Source organism: Peromyscus maniculatus, chromosome 16, assembly GCF_049852395.1.
Source record: "Peromyscus maniculatus bairdii isolate BWxNUB_F1_BW_parent chromosome 16, HU_Pman_BW_mat_3.1, whole genome shotgun sequence".
Classification (NCBI taxonomy): Eukaryota; Metazoa; Chordata; class Mammalia; order Rodentia; family Cricetidae; genus Peromyscus; species Peromyscus maniculatus.
In genome coordinates this window covers 39,568,281-39,585,920 of record NC_134867.1, presented here as the reverse complement: position 1 = coordinate 39,585,920, position 17,640 = coordinate 39,568,281, and the positions used below count along the sequence as shown (strand labels likewise).

At 44.9% G+C, this 17,640-nt stretch overlaps 1 protein-coding gene across 1 annotated transcript in view; it reads left to right on the top strand.

Moving 5' to 3' along the window:
• Map3k5 (mitogen-activated protein kinase kinase kinase 5) overlaps positions 1-17,381 on the top strand; it is a 221,197-nt gene extending 203,816 nt beyond the window's left edge. Inside the window, exons 24-30 of the mRNA XM_042262234.2 lie at positions 749-934; positions 4,587-4,692; positions 7,731-7,974; positions 12,442-12,554; positions 13,378-13,490; positions 15,250-15,326; positions 16,011-17,381. Coding sequence (XP_042118168.1) covers positions 749-934; positions 4,587-4,692; positions 7,731-7,974; positions 12,442-12,554; positions 13,378-13,490; positions 15,250-15,326; positions 16,011-16,071 — 900 coding nt within the window. The 3' untranslated portion in view covers positions 16,072-17,381. The remainder of the gene's footprint in view (positions 1-748; positions 935-4,586; positions 4,693-7,730; positions 7,975-12,441; positions 12,555-13,377; positions 13,491-15,249; positions 15,327-16,010) is intronic.
• Positions 17,382-17,640: the final 259 nt, after the last annotated feature.

Here is a 17,640-nt window from a genome sequence, read left to right as displayed (position 1 = left end):
AGATCTATCTAAATATGTAACGTTATTCTGGTCCATTTTTATAACCAATTACTCAGTTGTTGTTAAGGAATGGCTCCAATGGTGGTATCTGAGACGGGGCCCCTTTTATGACAAGGAATTGACTTTAAAGGCGACGGAAGGACCAGGGACGTGTTGTGATAGACACAGCCGTGAGAGAAGTGGCCCCTTGGTACCCGGCGGAGCCTGGCAGAGAGGAACCTTGACCATTACAGCTCCAGGGCTCCATGTTTCCTCTTGCTTGCCTGTCGCTGGCTTTGTGGTGTGCATTCTCTTTCCCCTACCTGTTGTCCGTCTCAGCTCCCCTGCATCTACTCCCTGGGGTGCATCGGACGCACTCCTGAACCCTATTGTATGACCTTTCTGAGGGCAGACTTTGAGGTTATGATTCTATGGCTCGGCGTCTCTATCTCACTCTAGTGTCCAGTTAAAGTTTCTGAGAACAGGAGTCTTGCTACTTCAACGTATCTCCGTTGGGGCAAAGCTTTGCCTATCTGTGTCCTGGCTACTGACCAGTGTGAGGGCTAAGTGCTGCTTCTCCAAAGGCTGGTTAGTGCTTTCAGTGGCGACGGCTACTGAGAGGAGCCACAGAGTTCAAAACGCGCTCTTTTCCATTAGCAGGAGGTCTTTTCGGAGCTCAGTGCTTCTGAGAGAAGACGATGGGAATGGGAAGCTCATGGCTGGCGTGTCCAGTCCTGAGTAACCGAGGCCTCGTGGGCTCTACTTTCAGGGTGCTGAAGAGCCTAAGCTGAAATGGGAACACATCACAACCCTCATCGCGAGCCTCAGAGAGTTTGTGAGGTCCACTGACCGAAAAATCATAGCCACCACCCTGTCAAAGCTGAAGCTGGAGCTGGACTTCGACAGCCACGGCATCAACCAGGTGCAGGTGGTCCTCTTTGGCTTCCAGGATGCGGTGAGTGCAGCACTGTGCCGTTGTTAATTCCATAGGCCCTGCTAAGTGTTCGTTATAAAAACAGGATACAATTGAAACTCTGCGCCCTCTCATTTATTCAGTAAACTCCATTCTCTTTGGATGACAGATGTGAGATAAGAGACCCCTACAGCTTAACCACCACGGAAAACAGCAGGACTTACAAACATTCCCATGGCTGGGTTTCTCCTAAGGATCATGTGGCGGATTACTATTTATTTGCGAGGTCTCAGAAGCACGGTGCACTTTAGGCTTGTGTTTTTTGGCAAGGCCGTACAAGAAGCTCCATCTAGTGGCCGTGGAGGGAAATGCACTGATATGCCTGGGAATGCTCTCTGCTGAATAGGTGACTCCTCCCCTCTGCCCACCCCACCCCACCCCCGCCACGATTTTTCTCTGGTTTCCGTATAGAACACGCTTAAGAGGTTTGTTTCATAAGTATTCACTGTGTTCTAGCCAGGAATCTAATTCAGAGTACAGGCAATTGACGAGTGGAAATCAATCCGCGGTCTAAGGAGAGACCGCTGCCGATGCTACGCAACACAAACTAGAAGCCGTTGTGTAAGCCTGATTCAGAATTCTTCCCGTTATCTATTCTTGAGTAAGGAAGGCTTCTCTGTAGACCTGTGTGCCCCAGGTTCCTTAAGCCGCCCTCAGACACCCTTACACGGTTTCGGAGATCAAAAATAAAAGGTATCTTGATGGTGTCTGGGATGTGACTATGGAATCACACTGTATGGCTTTATTTAAATTTTAAAAATTGATTAGCTCTTAATGTATTATCGATCCAATATGTTTCTGTTTGAAGGAACACGTGCTCCTCCATTCGAAACTAAATGTTCGCCCTTCAGCAGCCACTGGTGCTCTGAGTGGAAACGACAGGGTCTCCCTGCTGTAGGATGGGCAGGAACAAGAGCCCTCCCTGGACTGAGATCCTATCACTGATATCAGATGCTCAGGCATGCGTACACCGCAACTGTGGAAACCCAGCCATGTGCAGGAGAGTGAACGGTTTAGCTGAGCTGTGTTTGCCCACATGTCGGCTTCCGGGCGAGAGGCTGGAAAGCAAATTGGCTGTGGAATTCAGAGTGGGAGCTGTTTAGCTGTAATCCTGGGCCTTGGGCCCGGGTCAGATACAGACATGTGACTCCCTCGCTCCTGCTGTCCTCACTGGCTGTCCAGTGTTCTCATTGGGTAATGAGGGTAATATACTGTGTAATGGGGAGCTGTGTAGGGGCAGGGCATGGTTATAAAGGATCCCCTCTTGAGAGAAATACTCCAGTTTCCTAAAGGATATACCAGTTAGTCACATAAGCAGGTCAATCCACTTAAGACATGGAAGCGTTTCAAAGTCAGGCTGAAAGAATTTCCTGGAACAAGCGAGGTCCAAGAAATAGTTCATTTCCTTGGGAGCAACTACTATGAGGAAGTCCCCAAACTGACTCTCTGCTAAATGAGGTGATTTTGATGACACTGGACCAAGGGAAAGGCTGAGCGGCTGTTGTTATAGCTCTTGGCATGAGTTTGCAGCTCAGTCACCATTTCCCAGCTTCCACCAGAGTCTCTAACCTTAGCCCTGTTTCCACAGATGCCGTTGTCAACCAGGACATAGTAGAGTCCATTGATGTGTTATGACAAAAGCTTGTCTTTAAAAAGCTAATGCACACAAGATATACAAGGGATTGTTTGGTCTTTGGTTGGTTGGTTGGTTGGTTGGTTGGTTGGTTGGTTTGGGTTTTGGTTTTGTTTTTTTTTGAGACAGGGTTTCTGTATGTAGTTTTGGTGCCTGTCCTGGATCTCGCTCTGTAGACCAGGCTGGCCTCGAACTCACAGAGATCCACCTGGCTCTGCCTCCTGAGTGCTGGGATTAAAGGTGTGCACCACCACCACTCGACCATTGTTCGGTCTGTAAAACAAAAAAGAAATCCTGGGGTTGGGGATTTAGCTCAGTGGTAAGGCCCTGGGTTCGGTCCTCAGCTCAGGGAAAGGGAAAATAAAAGAAATTCTGACACAGATTATAACATGGATGAATCTTAAAGAATATCATGCTGCCAGGTGGTGGTGATGCATGCCTTTAATTGAAGCCCTTGGGAGGCAAAGGCAGGTGGAGCTCTGTGAGTTCTAGGCTAGCCTGGTCTACAGAGAGAGTTTCAGGACAGCCAGGTCTGCAGACAGAGGAACCCTGTCTCAAAAAAAAAAAAAAAAAAAAAAAGTCATGCTAAGCCAAACAAGCTAGTCACGAAAAGCTGAATGCTTTGATTTCAGTGAGGTACCTAAAGCAGTTAGACCACAGAGACAGAAATAGGACAGGCATGCAGGGACTGCTGGGTAAGAGTGAGAACTTACATTGAATGAGTACCGAGTTCCAGTTGTGTAACATGGAGAGCGCTAAAGATGGACGGCGAGGTCATCAGCACAACAACGTGGGAGTACATATTGCCTCAGGTGGTAAAAAATATAAATTTTATATCTCTAAAACATATGTGATCAAATAAAAATGATTAATATTGGAAATTTATGTGTATTTCACAATAGTTTTGAAAAGGACAGAAAGGTCAGGCGTGTGTCTATTTCAATGGGTAGAGCGTTACCAGTCATTGTAAAAGGTTATCCTTACAACAAAGACGCATTGTGTGACTTGGCTTTCTGGAATATGCTAGCAGATTATTCCCCTGAATAGAGAGGCATCAGCAACAATCGGGCGGCGAGGGAAGACCCCGATTGTGGCAAGGTGTAGGCAGTACACACATGCTAATTTCTACTTCTCTTCCCTTGATTTTTTTCCACACTATAAATGTGCTTCAGCATTTGACTGTGTCAGATGCCAGTCAGAACATTGCAGCGTAGGGTTTATCTTTATTGAAAACCCCTGCTTTTATGCCTTCCGCCAACCATCCTGGGTACCGAAGACGTGGCATGTCCATTTCACCAGAGGCCTTCCCACTCAAACAACTTACTGGCCTAAATGAAATGTGCTCAGTTTGAATTAGAGAGATTTTCTTTTTGTTGGTTATTTTATTTCTTTTTTGTTTTCTTTGAGTCAAGATCTTATGGCCCAAGCTGGCCTCAAACTCAGGTCCTCCCGCCTCAGCCTCCTAAGCACTGGGGTTGCAGGTGTGTGTGCCAGCACACCTAGCTTTCCATTTGAATTTGAAGTGGCAATGTTTGTGTCCTAGTGACATGAAGATGTTATTTATAGTTCAAGGTGATGAAGGCTTTTAGTTGCTTGTGTAGATAGTTCACCCACATGCTTAGATCAGCTGGACGATTAAAACTTAATGTAGACGAGGCCTGGTGAGATGGGTCAAGGTGCTTTCCCGAGCCTGATGACCTGGATTCAATACTGGGAACCTACATGGTAGAAGGAGCGAACTGACTTCCACAAGCGGTCCTCTGATTTCATATGCATGCCACAGCATGCCTATACCCATGTGTGCGTGCTTTCACACACACACACACACACACACACATATGCATGCACGCACACACACACATATGCATGCACGCACTCACACACATGAACAGTTGGAGGGGGAGAATAACAATAACAATAATAATAATAATAATAATAATAAATAATGTAAAAAGAAATGAGACTAAAGGTCACTGTTTTTTTGTTTGTTTGTTTTTTCAGGTCAATAAAGTTCTCCGGAATCATAACATCAAGCCGCACTGGATGTTCGCCTTGGACAGTATCATCCGAAAGGCTGTGCAGACAGCTATTACCATCCTGGTCCCAGGTCAGAAATGGTTAATGACTATGCAAATAATTAGCACCTGCTTATTTTAGGTGGCTCTTCTCCTGCCATTTCATTTCTGTTGCTTCTTTAGTGTTTTTAAGAACACTGGTTGCCTTTTTTTTTAAAAAAAAAAATCATTTCAAAGCCACTGTGTCTTACTTTTCTTTTGCTGTGGTCAAACGCCATGACCAAGGCGACTTGCAGAAGGAAGGGTTTATCTGGGCTTTCAGCTCCAGAGCGGTAGGAGCCCATCACATCCTGGTGAGGAGGCGTGCCAGGGAGGCAGGCGTGGTAGCTGAAACAGTGAGCCGAGAGCTCACGTCTTGAAGCACGGCAAAAAGCTGAGGCAACAAACTAGGAGTCGCCTGAGGCTTTGCCCTCCCAAAGCCTGCTCCCAGGGGCACACTTCCTCCAGCAAGGCCACCGCACCTCTTAAGCCTTCCCAAATAGTGTCACCAGTCAGAGACTAGGTATTCAAATACATGAGCTTATGGGGTGGAGGGGCGTTGTTCTCATTTAAACCTCCACAGTCGCCAGATAACATGTCTCTAGTACATCCCGCATACACAATGATACACCAAGCAAAGCATTCACTGTAGGTGCGGAAGATTCGTTTTGAGCAGCATTCTTGGCCATGAAGAACAACTAGAAATTCTAAGATGCCCCAAGTAGTTATGAATTTCAGTGGGTAGATTCCTGTGCCCGCAAACATGCTCGTCACCTCTTAAAGCAGTGATTCTCAGTCTTCCAATGTGTTGAAAGAAAAAAACACAGCTCTGAAGTCCATCTCAGACCAAACTGGAATTGAGGACTAGGAATTGGATTTTTTTTAAATAAATAAATAAATATAAAGTTTTAGAGCAATTACAAAACTTGGGAGGAAAGGTGCAGTTTCTGTGTGCTCTCTGCTCCGACACACACCTCGCCTCTCCCAGCATTAGCATTCTCTACCTGAGAGGCACATTTGTTACAATGGATGAGTTTGTACTAGCCTGTCATAGTCACCATTTACATAGAGCTGTGTGATCTATGGGTTTGTACGGATACATGATGTCTACCCACCATTAGATTATCATAGAGAATATTTGTATGGCTCTGCAAAGATCCTCTATACTCTAGCTATAGTAATCCAATTTGACTGAAGCTCTCAGACCATTTTGATGCATGGCTGGGTTTGGAAATCATTGACCTAAACACACCCTAGCTATATTGGCAATGAAACCCAAAAGGCCTAATATTGATGAACCAAGGTTTGTAAAGTGAGTGAGGAATGTCTTCCTTCTCTAAGACAAACCTCTGCAGTAACTGGACAGTTTACTCAGTAATAAAAACTTTTAGGAAGAATATTTTATACTTGCATTCTAAAAGTAGGAAAGAGAAACTTCAAAGGATCAATATGAAATATTTTAGAATGTCACCAATTTTAAGTCATGTGAATCCTTCAAAGTTGTGGAACTCCTTCTCTGTTCTAAGGATACCTTGCTTGGCTTGCAAGTGTGCATAAAGCATCTTTACTACCTATGTTTCCTAGTATGTGTCTGCTGAGAGGACCTAAGTTGTAGTTTCTAAACACCATCCTCTATCACAGTGGTTCTCAATCTTCCGATTGCTGCAACCCTTTAGTAGAGTTCTCCTGTGCGGTGACTTCATTGCAAGGTGTTTACTAACCACAAAGGGAAACCAGCAACTGTAGTGGAGGGTCCTGGAGACTTCCTCCACCCATGAAAACATCACTAGTAGTAACAAGACCCACACATCACGCACCTCTTGATATGATGGGCACAAGAAGGGTACAGCATCATGTCTGTGATTTTTTTTTTCTCTCAAAGATGCAGTCTCCACTTGATCATGACAGTTTATCAAGTGTACCTAAAATAAAGGACGTTCTATAAAGTATCTGAACTGCTGTCCTCAAAAGTGGGAAGTTCTTGGGAGGCTAAGGCAGGAGGATCATGAGTTCAAGGCCGACCTGGGCTACAGAGACCCGGCCTGAACAAAACTAAGACAAACAGGATAAAACAAAAAAGTGAAAGGCATGAGAGTTAGCACAGGAGTACCAGTCACGGCTTGGAGGAGGCCAGGGGAGCTGCCATAAGAGAACATCCATCAAAACAGGACAGATTCACCAGGAAAACTGCTGACAGTTTTGGGGTATGGTGTGTACAAGCCCGTCATCCCAGCACGTGGGAGGCCGAGGCAGGAGGGTGGAGTCTATAAAGATAGCCTGGGCTACATAATGAGATCCTGTTTTTAAAAAAATGAAAGTGGGGTGGGGGGAGCTGAAGAGATTGCTCAGCGGTTAAGAGCACTTGACTGTTCTTCCAGAGGTCCTGAGTTCAATTCCCAGCAACCACATGGTAGCTCACAACTATCTGTAATGAGATCAGATTCCTTCTTTTGGTGTACATGAAGACAGAGCACTCATATTCATAAAATATTTTTAAAAAATGAAAGTGGGGGGGATGGAGAGCAGGAGAAAGAGAGAGAATGCGAGACTTCATAGTGTCTGTGTTAATGTCCTGGTTGGGACAGCAGTTCTGAAGTCCCAGGAGATGTTAAGGTTGGGGCGAGCTTCCCATAGCTACAAAGGAACACTCTGTGTATTATGTAGTTTCTCTGTTACTGTAAAGTTGTTTCAAAATGAAAGTTCCAAAAGTGTGCAGTCTTCCTGTTCCAAAATGATCGCACAGAACAGAATACAGTGGGAGTTCTTTGCTCTGGCTGACCGCTGGGAACATTAAGTATTTCTTGTTACTTCTCAAGTGTAGTGGTGACCAGACAGAGAACCGCTGAGCATAGAAACCAGGCTGGCCTTGGGAAGTTAAAGACAGCTGATAACACAGGCCTATTTCTTGCCTTAAGAATGATCTTTAGAGCTGCTTAAGATCCCCCTGGAAGAACTCTGGACAAATGCCCTGAAGTTCACCGTCACTTGACAGAGCAGTTTGGGTGGACTGCATTGGGAGCTGATGCATCTTAATACACGAAGGCAATGACTGAGTCAGTCTTACTGGTTAATACTCTATTTTGCCGTGTAGAGTTGAGGCCACATTTTAGCCTTGCATCCGAGAGTGACACTGCCGATCCGGAAGACTTGGATGTCGAAGAAGAACACGAGGAATCCCCTTCCAATCCAACGGTCCGAAGACCTCAGGCGGTCATCGAGGATGCAGTGGCTACCTCGGGAGTGAGCACGCTCAGCTCCACTGTGTCCCATGACTCCCAGAGTGCTCACCGGTCTCTGAATGTGCAGCTTGGAAGGATGAAAATAGAAACTAATAGGTAATGTGAGGGTGTGGGTTGGTTTCTTGGTTTCTTTTTTTCTTTTTTCTTTTTTTTTTTTTTTTTTTTTTTTGGTTTTTCGAGACAGGGTTTCTCTGTGTAGCTTTGCGCCTTTTCCTGGAACTCACTTGGTAGCCCAGGCTGGCCTCGAACTCACAGAGATCCGCCTGGCTCTGCCTCCCGAGTGCTGGGATTAAAGGTGTGCGCCACCACCGCCCGGCTCTTTTTTTCTTATTTCTATAAAAGTGAGTCTACTTTAAAAGTCTGGCCCATAGAACACACATGGATGTTCTGTCACCCCAGCATAGAAAGTTAGCTGCTTTTCTTTTATAAAAACAAGAGAGGCTGATTTTAGCTCTCATGAAATGGCACTTTCTACCTCTAGCAGGTCAAGCACTCATCTGCTTGCTGCTTTGCCCCAAGTGCCCTGGAACTGACAGAAGAACTGAGTTGTAATCTCATGAACCTTTTGGACACAGGCTCGGGGCAGCCAGTTCCTGCCAGTAGACAGAGGAGAGAGAAGAGAGAGCGCCCATGATTTGGGATATCTAGTTCTTTCAGGGAAAGATCTCGTGCTCAAAGGACAGAAACGAAACTTTGCATTCATAAGCTTGAAGGTAACCGGCCACCTCTGTGACCGTCCTGTACACAGGATGCCAAGGTCTGTCTGGGGTCTGCCGCTGAGAATTTGGTGCCATAGAACCCACTCAATCCATTTGTCGAATGCACAGTAGGTACGGCCCGTTCTCTGCAGATGTTGGCGCGGTTCAAAGTCCGAGCCCTTATGATTTACAGCTTCCTGTGCCGGCCTCTGTTGACATGTGGGAAACCGGCTTTATGGCTCTGGGTCCATAATGAAAACTTTTTAGTGCATCAATAAAAGATGTTCAAATATTTAGAAACCTTAGTTGGAGACCTAGTTGGTCATCGATGTAACAGAAGGTAACGCCTTTCGTATTCTAAGTTTTCAGTTTTTAAAAGGTAAGCTTCGATGTGAAACCTAGTATTGTGCACACCTACTTATCTTTGGTGGTTTTCTCGGGGAGGCATTTTAGAATTTGGTGACATTGGCCCTGACGTCCGTTTCCCAGCCTTGTCCTCCGATGCCCAGGTCCGCCTCGTTCCGCCTCTTCTCCAGCGGTAGCCGTAGCCGGGTTTTAACAACCTGTCTGTTATAGTGCCTACATACTTAGTCTCTTCACTTTGCCCTGCCACTCAGTCCTCACGGGAGCTGACTTGGGAACCCCTGTTCTCTTCTCCGGAGGAGGAGGTTTTCCCAGCTACTGTCCTGCTCCAGCCCCACCCACCCACGATTTCTGGTCAGAGTGATTCCGCAGGAAAGCTGTTCTGTTTACCAAAGAGCCGGTCTGTCGGCTTGTCTGCCCCCCAGACCTCTGTCTGCCCACGCTGGCTATGTTGGTAGGACCTGCCTCTCTAGACACACCCCAGAAGTGTGTGTGTGTGTGTGTGTGTGTGTGTGTGTGTGTGTGTGTGTGTGTGTGTATGTGTGTGTGTGTATAGAGGAAATGTGGGTATATTTTTATTTAGGAAAAGTTGTTGCTCTAGTGTTAAAAATCTTATGCTTAGGAGCTGAAGAGGTAGATGGTCTACCATGTAAGCATAAGACCTGAGTTCAGTCCCAGCACCCACATGAAAGCTGGATGCAGCAGCACCTGTCTATAATTCTAGCACTGGGGAGTCGCAGCCTGGATGATCCTTGGGGTGTGGTGCCCAGCCAGTCTAATTGAATCCGTGAGCTCAAAGTTCAGTGAGACACCCTGAACTTTCATGACACAGGGAAATAACATGGAGAGCAATTGAGAAAGACACATGACATTGAATTCAGCGCCCCCCCCACAGTACTTGTGGACACATACAAATACATACACAAAATCTTTTTTTATTATTTATTTATTGTGTATACATTGGTGTTTTGCCTGCATGTATGTCTGTGAGAGGGTGTGGATCCTCTGGAACTGGAGTTGTGAGCTGCCATGTGGGTGCTGGAAATTGAACCCAGGTCCTCTGGAAGAGCAGCCAGTGCTCTTAACTGCTGAGCCATCTCTCCAGCCCCGACACACAAAACTGTAAGCTTATAATTATTAGCTAAATCAGCTATACCTAGCTCCTGATTTTAGTTCGTTAGTAATTCTAAATGACAGAAAGAAAGCAGATGGCTTTAGAATATACATGTCACTTATATTTAAGTAAACCCTTAATAAAATGTTCCGAAAACACAGTTCTTGCAAGGACTCTTAAAATGAACTCAGACGTCACTGGCTGGTTACCTAATTTCCCTGCCCACCAGCCTGCCTGACGGTTGTGCACCCCTGAGCTGGGAAACGGCCCTCATGGTAGTTTCTTGCCATGCCTTTCTGAAACAGTAAGGGAGACAATTGTCAGCCTTACACATTATTTCCCTACTAACCAGCATGTGGTGATACTAAACGCATGGGCTACATACACACAGTTCGGGTGAATGGTCTTAAAGCTGGACTGGGAACGGTCGAGGTGGCCTAGCCAGGTGTGCTTACGACATCAAGCTCTGGCTTTTAAAGATGAAAGGGAACTGCGCAGCCTAAATAAGCTCCGGGGGGAATGCCCATGTCCTTTGAGAAGACAATAGCAGTACGCTGTCACTTTTCTATGGGTCTATAAATCAGCAGGGTAGGCAAAGATACATTCCAGACTGAAAATCGCCCATTTCAAAGTTTACCCAGAGCTTGCTTCCCGTTCTGTGACATTGGTCACAGGTCCTGGAGTTGATAGAAACTCTCCGATGAGTCCTTCGCTTTCAGTCCATGCTGTTAAGCTCATCCAGTGTTCGCAGTATTCTCTCCGCAGATGTCTTCGCTTACATATCTTTTCCAACCCACCTCTCTCTCGGACTGTCCCTCACTTTGGCCCCCACCTCTGCCACCGAGTCTACAATGACCTCTCCTTCACAAGGGCTCCGTCTTTAGGTCCCGCATGGAGCAGGTCTTGGGGCTCAAAATAGGAACCCCCTTCCCGGGCTTAGTATTTTACCGGTGTTGTCTCATGGAATTCTCACTGCAGTTCTTCCTAGAAGCTTTCCGCTTCCTTTTAACAAACGAGAAAACTGGAAACCAGAAGCGTTGGGAAACGTGTCTAAGGTGAACACAGGAAGTGTGTGGCTGAGCCAGTCCACAGACCCAGGCTTATCTCTCAGTTACAGCCTGCTGCCTACACAGCGTGTCAACGGAAACACACAGATGTTTGGCCATACTTGGTCCTGAAGTAAATCTATCAATGGTCAGAAAATGGAACAGAGATGGCTTGCTGAGAGCTAACAGGCCACGCAGTAATTTGTCTTAAAGGTCTTGCTAATAATTTTGTATTTTATTTTTTAGATTTATTTAATGTGTATGTGTGTTTTTGCTCACATGTATGTCTTTGCACCACATGTGTGCCTAGTGCCCCGAGCTCAGACAAGGGCATTAGGTTCCCTGGAACTGGAGTTACCGATAGTTGTGAGCTGCTGTGTAGGTAGGTGTTGGGAATCGAACCTGCAAGAACAAGTGCTATTGGCTGCTCCACCATCTCTCTGGCCCCAATAATGACATATTTTAAACCTGTAGAATTGTCAACCAAAATGACTCAGAAATAGTTTTCTAGAGAACCAGAGTATCAGTTTCTGTAATCCGGAGTGTTTCCTCCCAGAAACACGCTGGACACCGTGCGCAGGGCACAGGTTGGGTCTCTGTTGCTGAGGGAGCTTTCCGTGGCCAAAAATGATGTTGGGGTATCAGAATGTATTTTTGCATCTCGGGAGTACTCCAGATCCGCCGCAGGAACTGAATGTACCAAAAAGAACACGGCTATCTTTTTAAATGCTTGACTAGCCTCGCCCACCCCCAGAAGTGAGATAGAAAATAGCAGCACTGACTGCAATTGCAACAATAACCACTGACGTTTATTGAGCCCTCGTCTGGTGCCAGATATCATAAGAGGCAGCCTCACCTAAGTCCTCAGATTTTTATAGTTTAAGAAGGGACATGGCAGCTAGGGCAGTGGTGGCGCACGCCTTTAATCCCAGCCGAGGCAGAAGCAGGTGGATCTCTGAGTTCAAGGCCAGCCTTGTCTGCAGAGTGAGTTCCAGGATAACCAGGGCGACACAGAGAAGTCCTACCTCGATAAATAAATAAATAAATAAATAAATAAATAAATAAATAAATAAATAAAAATAAATAAATAAATAAATAAATAAATAAATAAATAAATAAAAAAGAGAAGGGTGATCACAAGTCTCCACAGATCTGCTCCATGACCATCAACTGAGAGCTCATAAACATGCTCTCTGACCCAGCCCAGAGCCACTGGCCCCGAGTCTTTGGTTTCTGTCAGATCTCTGTGCTCACTGTAGCCTGAGAAAGAAGCCCGGGCTGACCACATCTCTGTTCCCTCCTGTTTTATCATCCCATCAACCGATCTGATTCTCTCCTGCAGATTACTTGAAGAGCTAGTTCGGAAAGAGAAAGAATTACAAGCACTCCTTCATCAAGCTATTGAGGAAAAAGACCAAGAAATCAAACACCTGAAGCTCAAGTCCCAACCGATAGGTGAGCAGCAGAGAATTTCAAAGTAGTCCCAGCTAGGCACGCCTGTTCACCCAGGCCGCCACAGAAGGCCGGGAGCCGGCAGGCGGTTTATAGTTCCGAGAGCAGCAGTCTCTCCCTCGACCAGCGGACGGAATGTCTCTGTGAGGATCCCTTCTTAACTGTGGTAACTGCTCATCTTCTGTGAGCACAGCAAAACTGCATGCTCACAGTCACTCCCTCGGGATGATGATTATCGATGGTGTATTATTGAAGGATCTCGGCCGCTTCAGTCTTTCTTTTTAATGACTTCACAGACTGCCCGAATAAAACAATGCTACTGTTTTTATTTAGCATTTGTATTCAGCATATCCCGGCTTTTCTCCCTTCTGATTTGGAGAGACTTAAATGGGATAAGCTGTCAGTAAGAAAAATGCCATAGGTTGAAACAATAAAGGAATCTGTTTTATGAGAACTTATAGGTGAATCTTGTTTGCTAATTGTTAGGGAGTTGTATCTCTAGTTTTTTGTTCAGGTATCTGGCTCTTTTGTATTATTACAAATAGTGGGGGGGAAAAGATTATAATTGTATAGTATTCTGCTAACTGCTCATCTTAGCTGCATGAAAAATACAAGGTATAATTTGGGTATGCCAAGTTAATTCTAAGAAATGACAAATTTCATATAAAGGTATATATAATGTTACTCCTGACTTTCCTTTACAAGTGGAGTAACTTGTCATTATACAGCCCATCTTCACTGCTTTTATTAGTTCTTCTCTGAAAGTCTGCAAATTAGCCAGAAATTTCCACGGGAAGCTCAAGATGTCTCCCAATTTTGGTTCTAGATATCCCTGGGTTCCCCATGTGCCGCCTGCACTGTCCTGGTCCAACCACTGAAGATTCGGAACTTACCGGCTGGCTGAGGGAAAACGGAGCTGATGAGGACACTATAAGTCGGGTAAAGAGGAACTGTCTGTGGGACCCAGGGTATCCCACTTCTCTACACAGTGACGAGTGTTTGCTGTGTGCCATGTACCCGAGGCCCAGGGACACACTTGCTAATAAGCAAGTCACACATAGTCCTTCCTGCCTTCCTGAGATTCATACGTTAGCAGAGATAGATGAATTCCACTGCTGTAAAAAAAAAAAAAAACTTCTTACACCAGCAAATTCTGACACAAAGTTTTCAGGTGTGTGTGTGTGTGTGTGTGTGTGTGTGTGTGTGTGTGTGTGTGTGTGTGTGTGTGTTTCTCCCAGAGGACAATGAATGAGTCTAAAGGAGCGTGTAACTATAAACTAGGCCAACTGTGTATACGGGGACAGGACAGAGAAGGAAAGGCAGTACATGCCAGTGTGAGGTACGAGATGTATAAAGCCAAGAGGTAAGGTAGACACATGCACCTTTGTCCGTAACCCCTAAGGATGCTATTGTTTGTGGACTGGAAATAGGAAGAGTAAGGAACAAATGGAGCTAGAACTTGAGAAAAATCGCCTTCTGTTGCTGCTACTTCTGTTAAATTTCTAATTCTTCTGCAACATTATTAGTCTCTTCTGCACAGTGGCTATTAATTGCTGCTTGAAAAAGGTAGATGTAGCTGGTGAATTTATGTCAGAAATACTTTCTATGCAACTCACTTTATATCTATTACAACCTAACTCCTCTCTCACCATCATAGACTTATAGTTGGCGTGGAGAGCACTGGACTTGAGATTGCATGTATAACATATATACACATTAAGACGTACTTACTATTTGAGAGTTGGAGAGACGTTGCGGCAGTTAAGAGTGTGTACTGCTCCTATGAAGCACCTGGGCTTGGTTCCCAGCACCCACGCCTGGCAGCTCACCACCTATAACTCTAGCTCCCGGGGATCCAGTGCCCTCTTCTGCAGTTCAGCCACACCTGCACTCTGTGCGCATACCCACATACAAATGTACAAATAAACTCTCTTTTTAAAAGATGTAATATTTCCCATGTGCTATAAATGACCTCTTGATAATTCTATACTGTCTTCAGCTTTATACCTACAATTTAAAAGGACTAAAATAAAATTTTCTTTTCACAATATATTGGACTACGTAAAATTTAGAGTCTCCTTAGAAACCTCCACTTAACAACTTACTGCTAACTAAATTAAAATAGCTCTCTCGCTAAGAGAAAACAGTACACCCAACCAAGTTCTCCCAAACACTTGTCCTCTTGGACTCAAATCACAATCAAGGAGGGGAGTAAGTGATGAACCACAACTCCTCGTCCCTTTTAGCGGCTTTACAATGAAAAGCTCCGCTCACCTCCAGGACTGACTGTGCAGTGAATTGCAGGAAAGCCCCTGTTACTGGCTATGAAAAAGCAAGCTGGAAGACTTGAGCGTAGGCAACAGTGGCCCAAGAATATTGTTGATCTGCTGGGGAACAGTCAGAGCTATGGAACACTAGACTTGTTCAATGCAAACACTGGCTGCGAGCAGCCTTCGTAATGACGCGTGAGATTAGACCCGGGTCTCTCTAATCTGTAAGCATGGGAATCATACGGATGTGTTTCTTTCTAAGTTGGCCATCAGAAGGCTTTTTCTCTCATACTTCCAGAAGGTTGTTTTTTGTGGCTTTCCTGTTAGATTCATGCTTAGTTATTAGCAGTATTTGTCTTGTGGACAGCCTTCGTTCGTTAAAGGTACGTGAAGCATCTTATCCTACGTGTGCTTTTCTCTCTCTGCAGTTTCTGGCTGAGGATTACACACTGGTGGATGTTCTCTACTATGTTACACGTGACGATCTGAAGTGCCTCAGACTAAGGTACCATTTCCCCCCCTTCCATGCTTGTCATGAAGGAAAAGAACCCTGGGTTGAGAACAGGAAGTCTGGGTTCCTGCTCTGCAGGGTCTCCAACCAGCCTGGCAGGCTCAGGAAGGGCTGTGTCTGCTTTTCAACCCTCTGAGTAAGCTGAATTAGTTGGGCCAGGCTCTTTGGGGGGAAACTCTCATAACTAGTATTTCTGTTTAAGTGTATGGCAATCATCTGGAAGAGATTTCTTAAATAATATTGCAGACCAAATCATGCAAATACTCTAAGGCGGCCGTGAAGAAATGCTCTGATTTAGCTCATGATCCATGGTGAGCCGTAGATGTACTGCTGATTTACCAGCTGGAGCACTTTGTATTGTCTGGTACAATTCCTCGCGACAGTTTTCTCTCCCAACCCAAGTAGATCCGTAACTGACAGCCCTTTCTGTAAAGACACATTTTCAAGAATGCTGAAAATGTCAGGCCATGTTTTGCACCTTGGTATTTTCAGAAATGGAAAGGAAAGGTGTGAAGGGTATGGTGAGACCATACCGTGCACACAGGATACATAAGGCCTGATATGCCTGAGATCTTCATGCTCCCACTAAGGGAGCTGGAAGCTCAGAAGTCCCTTTTCTGCCTCAGGGGCGGTTCCAGGGGACAGTGCCCGTCAGCTTGTTCTTCTGTCTCTCCACAGGGGAGGGATGCTGTGCACGCTGTGGAAGGCCATCGTTGACTTTCGGGACAAACGCGCCTGACGGGCCGGCCACTGGTTTAACCTTCAGCGGAGACTCTGAACATCAACTCAGAACTGCTCTCCTTAGGGGAGGGCGAGTCGAAGGGAAGAGAAAGGAGCTGCACTTTAAATCCAGTATTTGTTTACTCATGTCAAAAGAAAAAAAAAAAAAAGATAGACAAAACACACTGAAATTTCCTGACTTCTGTTTCTACAAGATTTCTGAGGACTCTTTGTAAAGGCTTAAAATGAGAATCCTAATGCCGAGGGTTGTTTTAGTCTGCACATTTTGATGGAGATATTTTTAAATCAGCAGCTATTGCGTTTCAGCCCCAATGTTTATCGTGAACAGGCAGGACATTTCGGGTGACAGTGTACCACTGGATCAAAACCAAAATGTGACCACAGCTTTTTAAGGGTTCTCTGTGTGTGTGTGTGATGTGCCCTGAGAACCTGAGCAGAAATGCATAATTTGGATTGTTGTATAAAGTTCTTTTTTTTTTTTTTAAGTGTGCAGAATCTAAGAGTAACGTTCTCTACTCTGTGTACTGATTGTCATATTGACTGCATTTTGTAACTGAAGTTTCTGGCCCGGAGTGTGTTTGTTGGAGGTATTTCTGTACTACTGAACTACACCGGTTGCACATGCCTGGATCATGGTGATGTTAGCTTGTTCTAAAGCTACCGATTATGACATGTTTACTCGGGAAGTAAAAAGATTGCCAACATGCTACTTTGATAAAAGTCCAGAACATTCTTATTTTGTGCTGATGAACTAAATGACTGGGTTAAAATTTAGTTGGGTTGTATTTGTTGTTGTTGTTGTTGTTGCTGTTGTTGTTCAGTTATGATATTAAGTAGAATCTGTCTCTATTCAAACAAGGCAAAGACAGTTGGGATCTGGATTGTTCCTTGGGGACAACAGGGACGCAAGAAAGTGGTGGAAGTGAAAATTTGTAAAAACACGGTGTATTTTTCCCAAGACCCCACGTTACCGTGAAAAAGTAGACACCACTCCATATCCGAGAGGTTTGCAAGAAGGATCCTAATAGACAGCACTTTCTTTTCTGTCTCCTTAATGTGGGTCCCATGTTTGGGGAGGTTTGGAGCCAAATCTTATATTTTTATGAGCCTTTCCCACTTTAACAGGATGAGATCTGAAGCTCATGGATGGATAAAGACATTTCTGACATACACAAGAATGTGCTTACGACACAGGATGGAAACAATAAAGAGGTGTTCGAGTACCACGGCTTAACCCATACAAAAGTTTTCAATAATAGAAATGGTCTTTATTTCTATGTGAAAATAAAAGTATAATGCATCATAGTGCATCTGAATATATGAAATATTCTCCTGAATATTTTCTTATTGGACAGCGACAGGGCTGGTCTTCTTTAAAACACTCTAACTTTGGACAGGTCACTAGTCTCTTGACGCCTTAGTGGAGATTTTGAAGAAAATAGGTTCAGACACAGTTTGTCTCATTAATTCCAATGTTTTAAATGCTTCTTATTTACTATATGTACATAGGATCAAGCTACCCATTTTCTTTTTTCTTTTTTTTTTGGGGGGGGGGTGGGGTTCAAGA